The 11,850-nt window shown below is 42.1% G+C and overlaps 1 protein-coding gene across 4 annotated transcripts in view; it reads right to left on the bottom strand.

Annotated features, from left to right (window-relative positions):
• Nucleotides 1–603: 603 nt before the first annotated feature.
• Nucleotides 604–11,850, bottom strand: part of HSH2D (hematopoietic SH2 domain containing) — a 154,003-nt gene continuing 142,756 nt past the window's right edge. For all 4 annotated transcript variants that reach the window (XM_075612995.1, XM_075612993.1, XM_075612994.1 and 1 more), the window contains 2 exons: nt 5,791–6,120; nt 604–2,101 (listed from right to left, as the gene is read on the bottom strand). In XM_075612995.1, coding sequence (XP_075469110.1) covers nt 1,649–2,101; nt 5,791–6,120 — 783 coding nt within the window. In that variant the 3' untranslated portion in view covers nt 604–1,648. The remainder of the gene's footprint in view (nt 2,102–5,790; nt 6,121–11,850) is intronic.

Raw genomic sequence — 11,850 nt, 5'->3', positions numbered from 1 at the left:
GAATTAAAAGGGCACTTTAATGTCACAAAAGACCCATCCAACACGGTTTGAACATCACAGCGTTCTTGTTCAAGGCTCCGTTTTTGCTAGTGCGCTTTTGTCCTCCATTCACTCCTTTCTTTAGAATGGGCATGATGAGTGCATAGTTAAAGAAAAAGATGAGAGAGAGGATAAAAAGATGACAAGGTACAGTATGGCTTAGTGCACCATAGAGGGAGCAGAGGAGATGTGAGGGAATAGGTCCTCTTTGGCTTGGTGTTTTATAGCTAGTAGAGATGAGCTGTAAAATCTAGTTCTGCTATGACAAGATACTACATGAAATATGATTACACTACATGGAATGCATTTGTTGTCTTACATTTTACCAATACTCAATTCAACATTCTAGTAGCCCTCTTTGTCCTTGAGAACTGAAGAATCTTTTCAGACTGTGGTACCCTTAAGGCATGGTCCCTGAGCTCTGTAAACGCTTTACCTAAGTAATAAGGAAATATTACCCATAAGCCTCTCATTTCTCCCTCTGTCTGCAGCCTTAACCCCTTCATTGTTCCCCCCGCCTGCAACCTTAACCCCTTCATTGTTCCCCATCTGCAGTCTCATTGCTCTTCTTTTATTCTTTATTTATTCTGCAACAATTACATCACATGTTTATAAACAACTGTGTAACATCAGATAGTTTTTTTTTTTTTTTTACCAAATTGAACAAAGAATGATAATGTAAGGAAGTCTTAATCATAAAACAAATAATAATATATATTTTTAAACAGTTGGAGGTACAGAAGAAAAACATGATTGGGAGAAGGAGTTGTTCAGTGAGTAACGACACTAACTAGCACTGAGTTTGAAGCAGGGGAACATGTCTCAATTCCCAGTGTCGGCTCCTTGTGACCTTGGGCAAGTCACTTTATCTCCCTGTGCCTCAGGCACCAAAAGCATAGATCTTCTAATTACTTACAATCAAGCTGCAGCTGCTGCGCTCTGACTACAGGCCTGATGCAGCATGAGCTCCCGCATAGCGCAAAGGGACATCACTTGTTGAGACAGGCCTTAGATGTGCTGGCTTCTTCCTGCGTTTTCAGCTCTAACTGCAGAGCTGACTCAGCCTGCCCTTTTGTGCAGAGTGGTGGGAGGTCACGTGATGTGGAAGGCCATGGTGTGAAAGCACAATAAATGGGGCTGCAGGTGGAGCCCCAGCACACCGCCTGTTTCCTATCAGTGCCAAAAGGAAACCAACATAAGTGTTCTTCATAGAAGACATTATGGTGTACAGTGCTTTGGACCTGTGAGGGTTTGAAAGCTCTGTAAACTATAATTTCATCTATGAATCTGCAATGAATCACCAGTACCAAACACCCGGTAATCATCATTTATACTTTTCACCATCATTTATACTATTCACTTTGAACTTCCCATACTGTACTTCTGCTCTGGCAAAAGTTTCCACAAAGAGCAGAAGTGAGGATACGGTTTGTGGAATTAAAGTTTGACCTTTTGCTTAACACTAATCAAGAGGATGTTACTGTCAACAGATAATTAGTGTGTACACCATTCAAAGTGATATCATTACAGATTAACATCTATTAAGTTAAAATCCTGGTCCTTCATACTAAAAGTTGTATTTGCCTGAGTATGTTATAGGAACATCCATTTAGCAAAATCCTGGAGCAAAAGGAGGAGGTGTTTTATACTCCTCAGGGGTCCTCTTGTCTGTTTTCTTCTTTGTGTCGACCATGGAAACAATCCTATGGGCATGCCCATCTGGTTTGGTATTTACGGAATTTGAATTCTCTTTTACACTTTTTATACGTGTTGCAACTGCATGATCTGTCGTCTTGAAATCGTGAGCAATTTGTCTGTCTGGCACAAAAGACACTGCTTTGTTCATTAACATATGATGTGTTTTGAATTGTTGCTCTTTCTTTGGGGATATGTTTTCTTGTCTACTATTACCCCACACTCTATTTTCATTGGGTTGAACATATTGATTTGCTGTGGCTGAAACTCCAGGATTCCCTTCTGTGTGTCGCAAAAGTAATGAATCTACACTATTTGACTTCAGTAGTGTATTGCTTTGGATATTTTGGTTTAGTATCACTGGAACCTGCAAAACATTTTAGGATAATTAGTTTTATGTAGTTAAAAAACTGTTTTATTATATTTTATGGTAGGAAAGACAGTAAACAATAGGCAGGATTATTTTACACCAACACGTTATTTGAGAAAAATAATGCTCATTCACAGGCAAGGGCAAGTATTTTTTTACAAACGTTAACCACTTTACTGCCTTTAACAACTTATAGCTGCTGACCCCTGATGCTAGTGTAGCCATGTCTCCATCTGCACCCCCGCGCCCTTCCTCCTCACTATGTTGCTCAGCAGGGGAATTACACTCACCAGAATGCTCAAGGAGCTGAAGTCATGTGATACAGTACAGCCAATATGGCTGCTAGAATCTCCTGAGGGGCGATTGGAACTTTGGGAGCGCTTGAAGTACAAGCTGACAGTTAGTTCAAATAGAACCTGGACTGAGTCAAGGAAGATAAGATCTGGGTGTCAGTGGCACCCAGACTAGGTCATATTAACCCCCTTAGGTCCAAGATAGTTCTCAATCACCTAATTAGATTGTGGCTGCTTCAGGGAAACCCCTAGCTAGGGAAATTTCCGCATTAGCTGTATATAGTTAGTTTATAGTGCCAGTGAAGACGCCATGTTGTGAAGCATAGCCTGCAGTCTGGGACCCGATCTAGGCATACATCATGAAAGACTATTTTATTGGTGGGACCATCCTGCTAGATCCCACCCCACGCAGAGGCGGAGCTTCGCTGACGGCAACGGCGCTGGATCTCCAGGATCCATGTTGTTAATCGGCCGCTCCGGGTATTGGAGTACCCGGCAGATACCTCAACTAAAGTGCACCAACGGTTCACGGGTAGCGCTACCATACACACTTTTGAGTGGGCCTTGACATTGGGTTAAAGGACATCATGGTAGTGGTGCCAAGAACCCTTTGTCCTGTGGGGACACTCACTTGGTGTAAGGGGGTTGGGAGTATATAGAATATCACATGTGAGCACATACACATGTCTTAGACAGGTCTGCAACCCTGCCTTTCAATCATTATCACCTAGCATACAGTGTTCCCACTGCAGCAAGGGATTCTGGGAAATGACATGCAAATGAGCACACAATGTGTCACCTTTTGCCTGGAATATCCATTCACATGGAGCCCATTTAATCTGATGCATCGCCGTTCACACAGCTTTTAATCACAGCATGGGACTAGCAAAGCAAGTACAGACCACTCACAGATATGTTTCAACCTTGATGGGTATCATCAGTGTGAGGTTGGTCTATACTTGCTTTGAAATATTTCTAGGATGGGTAGGTTTACCATATACATTTTAAGATATGGTGGGTGAAAAAGGCGTCAGAAAACCTCCACCGTTAACATATAGCCAATAAAGAATATGACTTGAATGTGCTCACAAGTGATATTCTTTATTGGCTAATGGTGGAGGTTTTCTGTCGCCTTTTTCACCCACCATAACTTAAAATGTGTATATATATATATATATATATATATATATATATAAATATATATATATATATATATATATATATATATATATATATATATGTGCAAATATAACTGTATGCATATATATATATATATATATATATATATATATATATATATATATATATATATATATATAGTGGGGTAGTAGTATTATATCCTGTTCAGTAAAAACCTGTTATATTGTACTGGTGTGTATTTACAGTATATTGGTCCAGAGGAAGGCAAACAAAAAAGCTCCATGTACTGTCCTGAATATATTTGTATATAATTACATTCCTTCTTAGGGGGCTCTTTTCTAATGTAAACAAATCTAATTTAGCTAGCCTCTCCTCACAAATCAGAATATCCATTACCTTTATTAATTTGGTGGCTTTTCTCTGCACTCTCTCTAGTCTTTTCTAAGGAGTGGTGCACAAAATTGTACTCTATACTCCTGGTGTGGTCTTAATAATGCTTTATAAAATGGGCATAATTATGTTTAATTTCCTTCAAACTATTGCCTGTTTAATGCAAGATAAGATCTTGTTTACCTTTGCAGCTACTGCATGACTTTGGGCACTATTGCTACGTCTGCTGTCTATAAGCACTCCTAAATCCTTCTCCATCAAGGTTTCCCCTAATTTATCCCCATTTAATTTGTAAATCACCTTTTTATTCTTGCATCCCAAATGCATAACCTTACATTTATCTGTGTTAAACCTCATCTGCCATTTACCTGCCCAGGTTTCCAGTCACTCCAAGTCCTTCTGAAGAGAAATTACATCTGGCTCTGGTTGTACTACCTCACACAATTAAGTGTCATAAGTAAAGATGGAGACTTTTCTCTCTATGCTAACTTCAAGGGCATTATTAAACAAATTGAAAAGCAGGGGTCACAGTACCGATCCCTGAGGTACTCCACTCACAACTTTAGCCCAACCTGAAAAGTTCAATTTACAGTATGACAACACTCTGTTGTCTATCCTTCAATCAGTTTTCAATCCAGGTACACAAATTTCTTGTGTGGAACCATATCTAAAGCCTTTGCAAAATCTAAGCATCAACTGCATTTCCCTGGCCTAAATTCCTACTTACCTCTTCAAATAAACTAATAAGGTTAGTATGGCATAGCTTTTCCTTCATAAATCCATGCTGACTATTACTAAAAATGTTGTTTTTCCATTAGGTATTCCTAAATATTATCCCGTACTAAACCTCCAAGTAGCTTCCCCACTATTGAAGTCAGGCTTACACGTCTGTAATTACCCGGTTGTGATCTTGCTCCCTTTTTAAATATAGGCACCTCATCTGCTTTACGCCATTCTTGTTGTACTGAGCCTGTGGAAATGGAGTCCTTGAATATTAAATGTAATGGTTTGGCTATTATTGAACTTAACTCCTTAAGAACAATGTGGTGTCAAATGTCACCGCGGGGTCACGTGACGTCTCATGACTCAGCGGCATCATTTGATGCTCTAGAGAGGGTATGGGGTGGGGGGCGCAAGCACTGGGGGAGAGCAGGAATGGGCATAGGGCAAAATGCTGCACAACCCTGAGGGAGAGGATGGAAGGTGAACCAGAGCCCTGGCTCCACACTTCCACAAACAGAACAGAAGAGAATTTAGGCTGCAGCCCCTTTTTGTTACCAAGGGAGGGTCTCCAGCTCTCAGCCCCACATGGGCAGTATCCAGGCCATAAGCCGCCCCCTCTATCACTCCATGGAACTGCTTACTTACAGTATGCAGAATCAACCCTAACACTGCCTGTGCTGGTACCAGGACATACGTTTTAGGCAGGGGATCTAGTAGCCAGGGGCTACATGGCTACATACTCACCCGGAAAGTTTTGGCAATGACCCCTTGGCTTTATTACTCTCCATAGCTTGCAGCATACACTTATATCCATTAGACAACAAAAGCAGCCGTCAATTACCTCAGCTGTGTCTTTTAGGGTAGTCCTGGGGTGAGTGTCCAAAAAACAAAAAACCTACTCTACTGAGAAAAAAGACTGAATACAGGTGAGAGGAGAAGCATTTTATAGCACACCGGTAGAAGCTTTTTTTCAGCCCTACTCAAAACTGATGGGCAGAGCTACCCATACTGTATGTACAGTATCACCACCATGAACGTTGAACAGGAAATGTACATATATTTTTTTAAACCACAACGTACTCTTTTTAAGCCGCTGTAAACGATATATAACAAAAAAAGTAATTAAAAATACACACTTACTGTGCCATTTGAGAGTAACATTAATGGAAACTCTTGAGATAATGAAGGGTAGAGGCGGTTTCCCATTTGAGTTTGAAATGGGGAAGATGATATGTCAGACTTTTCTGTTAAGCAATCAGAAGGTTTCATTCTTCTGGGTGGAATAGGTGGGCATTCCTGTTCCAATATAATTCTTGGAGGGTGTACAGTCCCTCTGTTTTGCACTGGTTCTGGTATAGGTAAGGCAAGGTTGCTTCTACCACAGGTAATCTTGGACCTCATGTCTGTAAAATTATTATTCACATTCCTATGCATGAACAATTCTTCATAATCAGTCCCAGAGATCGTTTTCTGGAATAGAAGAGACAAAATATTTTGCAAAACAAAAGTCACATTTCTGTGTGTCTTTTTTTAATTAGAATCGTAACTACAGAAGCAAGGAGGGGCTTCAAAACGGCACTGTGATTTTCCAACTCCAGGGATCTTGAGAAATGTACCGCTTTCTTTGGCTTTTTTTTAATTCCCTTTTGGAAATTAAAAATGGTCACCAACTTGTACTCATCCTGTCATTGGGGATGTGTTCCGGCTTTCTATTGGACTACCCCGGTAACCATTTTAATTTTTAGAATAATTCTAAATATAAATATTAAAAAAATAGGACAATTTGTTGTAGTTTAGATATATGGGGCCCATTCAGGTGGTTTCAATATTTTGCGGAGAAAGTCTTTGCAGATTGTGGCCACAGTATGTAGCGGGGTTCCAGAGTTACTGGATACCCCAAAAATGTAGCCGGGAATCAGGTAAGATTCTCAGATAAATTGAAGCACAATGTTCTGGTCAAAATCCTACCCTGAAAATGTTCTTGCAGCTCACCGCCAGGAGTCCCTGCTTCAGCACAGACCAGAAAGGTAAAAGGGGCATAGGGGATCAAGGTATCCCCAGAATGGTACAAAAAAAACTATACGTCCCTGCGCGCTCAGCTGGCCCTAGTATAGAGGGGGGTGCCCAGTTCATGCCCAAGTCACCCTGAACCTGGTATAGGGGTTCAGGGTGTGCTTCAGCTATAAGATAAAGCTGTGAGGTTTATTTGGTATAAAAGTGTAAAGTCAGGTTTTTGCAGTGTGGCAAGGATGTGGCTAGTGAGAATAGAAAGTTTAAATTCTTATTCTATCCCTGACACCAAAGAAGGACTTAGACATTTTTAGCAGGACACAGTATCCAAGTATAGTTAATTAAACATGTATGCTTAAAATGTATAAAGCTTGGTGTACTGTATATGAGCTGGGGATTTCTATGTCCATGATTCCGAGAGATCAGCTGGCTACCAAGTTGGTGCCACTTAGTCTGCTCGGGTCCCAGACTTGAAAGCCACAGAAATGCCAGGAGGATAGGACGGGCGGAGTACTGGAGTTATCCTTGAGTACTCACGTCCTGGCATGAATAAGGGCTATCAGGCAACCATTTGCCAGACCCCAGACTCTGAGGAGCCTGGCTCGGTGGGGGTTCAATATGCTAAGAGGCAGAGATGCCAGTTTGGTGCATGCCCCTTTGCAGAATTGAAAACCGTGCCCGCCTAGCTTCAGGGTACTCGAAAAACGCTGATAGGCTGATGGCAAAATTCCAACTCTCTAATTGCCTGAGGTATTCTGTGAATGGGACTGAAATCCTAAAAGAAACCTAGCAGCCAATCAGCTCAGGAGATTCTAAGCGCCAAGACAGCAGCGCCAGATTTGAACCAACCAAAAGATTCTCTGAGAGAAATAGATGAGAGCCGGCTTCAGAAATTTCAAGGTAAGAAATTTTCTTTGTCCCACTTTTCATGGCCAAGATCTGAAAAGAGAACGTAGCGGTCGCCGCTGGAACTAAAAGCCAAAAAGAGTACCAGGATGTTTGGTACTCGCTCCAAGTCAAGGGATTTCAGAACCTCCAGAGTGGAAAGAGCAGTGACTGCATGCAAAGATCAGTTCCAGGACTTTTCGGGCTTTGTCCCGATCATCTAAAGGACTTGTAGAGACTTTGTTTTCTGTGCTATTTCAACTAGGAAAGGTTAGTTTTGTAGCCCAGACTCCCAGTAAGTGTGTTTTCCTTTGTATAATTGTTATCCACTGTGTGTACGTCTGTTTCAATGGAATAAATGACAATTTGTTTTACTTCTTGGTTTTGCTCAATGAATGATCCCGGTAAAAAGGTGTAAATGCCTGGTCTCCCCTTACAGTCTGTAACTCTGGAAGCACGGAATCCCCAAGGCTAAAATTAATGTGATTCATCTCTGGATACCCTCGGCTTCAATACTGTTATTAAAATCAAATTTAAAAAAAGCTTCAAAAACTTTGTGGTTAGCCATTAAGGTTAGCCTCTACCCCCAATAAACATTAAAAAACAATCCAACAACCAATACTCTCCAATACACCCACTGATTGCAAGCATGGTTACCTATGTCCTAAATGGGAGCAAAGATAACCCCAATAGTTTATCCAGATCTGGTTCATAGCACATTTGCCCATTAAAAATAAAACATTACCCAGCCGGCATATCTATACTATAATTCTAAGTTGGATTCCGTCTGTTTGTTTGTTTGTATGTCCGAAGCATCGAAATCTCAGAAACGGCACCACGCAGCACAACAAAACTTTCACTGTACATTCTGCTGTGGATTTGTAGGTCAACGCAACTATTTTGAGCTTCCAAAGTGACTCACCTCCCAAATTATGGACATTCTAAGTTTGCCTCGGCTGTCCAGCAAATCTGTTAGAACAGGAACAGGGGGCGGGGGGCAGGGCTACTAAAGGAAGGGGCATGCCCTTGCCTGGATCGGGGCTGTGTGTCTCTGTATGTGATGTGAGATGTGCAGGGGAAATGTACCAGCAGGGGGGGGGGGATCATGTGCCGGCAGCGGGGGGAGATGCACAGACAGACACACACATATACACACCCAGACCGACACACACAGACATACACAGACAAAGACACATCTCACCCCGCACTACATCCAGCAGCGGGGGGAGGGGGGGCACGGGGACATGTATTTAATATTACATTCCCCGGGCGAAGCCGGGCACAAAAGCAAGTAGTATATGAAAGTTGTACTTACCCCTGCCAGGGTGAAGACTGCCGTCGTCCTCATCTACTTCCTCCGTGTCTTATGTTGGTAGCAACATTAAAATAAAAAAAAAACTACAGTAACTATTGGCCACTAACCCCTTTATTACTTAGTGGTTATTAACCGCTATGGTAATTCAGGGGTTAACCTTATCCGCTACCAACCCAGGAGGCCTAAACACCCTCCACGGGGCAGCTATCCCCATCCCCTCTACACCTATCACCACAAATACAAGCAACTGAGAATCGTGGACTTTTTCCCATCATGCATTTGAGGATTATTGCATTGTGGGGCAAGAGTTGGTGCTGCAGTTGGATGAGGAAGGTGAATGTTCATCCCAGCAAAAGTTTAGAAATGCATTGATTGTATTTTATTTAATTGTATATTTTTTTTAGTTTGCCCATTGACTGGCAATGTGTTTGTCTATGTCCCTTACAGGGTATAGATAAACACATTGACAATCAATGCATTTTTTGGCAAATGGTTGTTTTTATTAAAATGTCATGTAGTTTATTTGGTGTTTTTTTTTTTTAGGATACCCATTTATTGCCGTTGTGGCAATCCATATTGCCCATATTGTGGGCATGGTTTACCACAGGGAAAATCAATGGTTTTATTGGCAAGTATAATGTATTGTACTTTTATGTCAATGTTAATTTATTGTGTATTTCTTTTGTTTTGCAAACAAATGGGCAAACGTGCTATTAGCCATTTTTGGCTTCTGCTGTATTTTTTACTTCTAGTGCTTTTGCCCATTTGTATATGTGGTTACGGAGGTAGAGGGGGTGGTGGATGGGGCTAGTTGCCTCAGGGATGCTGGTAGTTGCCCTGGGGATGGTGGTTAGGCCTCCTGGGTGGGTAGTGGGTGGGGTTAACCCCTGATTACTATAGTGATTAAAAGGGTAGTGGCCAGTAGTTATTTTTTTTGTTTTAATGTTGCTGCCCATGGAGGTCATAGATGAGGAAGAGGGCAGCCTTCATCCTGGCAGGGGTAAGTACAACTTTAATTAACTATAAGCTGGCAGGGTAATGCTTTATTTTTAATGAGCAAATGCGCTATTATCCAGATCTGGATTAGGGATTTTGCCCATTACTGTACTGTATGTGTTGGGTGGGGAGTTGTTGAGGATAGAGGGTGTGGTGTGACGGTGAAGGGGTAACCAGGCCATAAATAAAGGTATTATGCCCGGCTGGTTACCTCTGAGCCCTGTTTCAGGTTTTAGCATGTCAGCTCTTCAACCTGTGTATTGTAACTGCAATGAATGTAATTGTATGGCAATAAAGAATTTATGTGTGTTTTAACTTCCCAGAAGTGCTACACAGTGTATATTCTCAGGCTATGAGTTTCAAGGGGGGTTTTGCAGTAACTTTGTTGTCGGATTGTGCCTGGGTAGCCGGGGTCCAGAGTTACTGGCCACTCCAAAAATGTAGCTGGGAATCAAGTCAGATTCCCGGGGACATATAGGCACATCCCCCCAGTCAAGATCCCCCCCTTGAAAACAGTTACGCGACTCACCGCCAGGTTTCCCTGCATCAGCAAAAACCAGAAAGGTAAAAGGGGGCATATGGATTTGTGTATCCTTGGTACAGTCAAGTAGGTTGGTAAGGGTTCCCCAGTATATGCTCAGGTAACACAGAATCAGGGGTGGGGTGGGTTCTAACTGTATATTAAGTCGCGAGGGGTTTTAGAAAACTTAAGTCCGAGTTTCATTAAAGGAAAGAGATACTGCACCGACACACTTTATTCGAGCAAATACCCAGTATGTACCTGGCAGATACCTGGAATGCGCCTCTCCTCACCTCTGACAAGCCCCGTTGCTTTTGCCTTCCCAGCCTGGGTTCATGCCTGGCTGACGGGCGGCTAATCTGTTAAATGATAACGATAAGGATTTAATAGGCTGCAATGCTTCGCGTGTCTACCAGATGGCATAAATTCATGAATTGTAATGCAGTATATATATATATACTGTGCAGTATTGCAGCCAGAGGGAATAAAATGCTTAAATCCCTGCATGGAAAATACCTCAATGCACTCGGGCAGAAAACAGTCACAAACCTCAATACACCCGGGTATACCCGAATTCGTGGGACTAGCCAAGCTCGAATAAAGTGTGTCGCCAGTGTACAGCCCTGGGAATGTTCCTAAGCGTTTTTTGGTTCTAAGAAAATTAGGGTTCCTTAAGGGAAGAAGCTACAGCTCTGAGATTGCAGCAAAGCCTCTTTTTATTTCACTGTGGGACTTAGAAGAAAAAATGAGAAAAAATATTTTTTGTGTTTCATAAAATGTTTAATAGCCAATGTGGCTACAAGGTTATTACCATCTAAGTCAGGTTTCCAGTGTGTGAGGGATATGGCTAGTGGGCAGAGTAATATAGTATCCCATTCTAACCCTCATAACCAAAAGACTTAGGGCCTCATGCAGTAAGCGACGATTATGTGAAATCGGCAAGCTTATCGATTAGTCATGTTATTGGCGTTTTTCCCTCTCCGTATGCAGTAAGTGCCGAATACATTCAAAATCAACCAGAAAACAAATCCGCCCACTCTCACGATGATGAGCCGATCACACACAGGTGTATCGGCGTGCGTGGCGGGGTGCTGTTAGGTTGCACAATCACAAATCTTGCTGAATCAGGCGAAACAAGCATGTTTTTGATTGCGCGCCATATTTAAAGGCAACGTGTACTGCTAATCATTCTCTGTGTTGTTGGGAGTGAGAGAGGGAGAGAGACGCACAGAGCTGGACGATTGAAGATTTGCATATTGACTGAGAGACTTGTTGTGTATTGGGTGAGCTTTGTCCTTTGTTGTTTTGTTTACATCTTTGTCTTGTTTTATATGTGGAAGTGGGTCGTGTGATTGCCTGTACATTTCTTGTCTGTTTTTTGTGAGTGCTGGAAGTATGCCCGCAAAGCGTGGGAAGAGTGATGCTGGTGGGAGTGGGAGTGCTACTCGTGGGAGTACGCGTCGGAGTGAACGTA

Source organism: Ascaphus truei, chromosome 8, assembly GCF_040206685.1.
Source record: "Ascaphus truei isolate aAscTru1 chromosome 8, aAscTru1.hap1, whole genome shotgun sequence".
NCBI lineage: Eukaryota > Metazoa > Chordata > Amphibia > Anura > Ascaphidae > Ascaphus > Ascaphus truei.
Note: the sequence above shows the minus strand (reverse complement) of the source record. Positions and strands in the feature narration are given on the sequence as shown.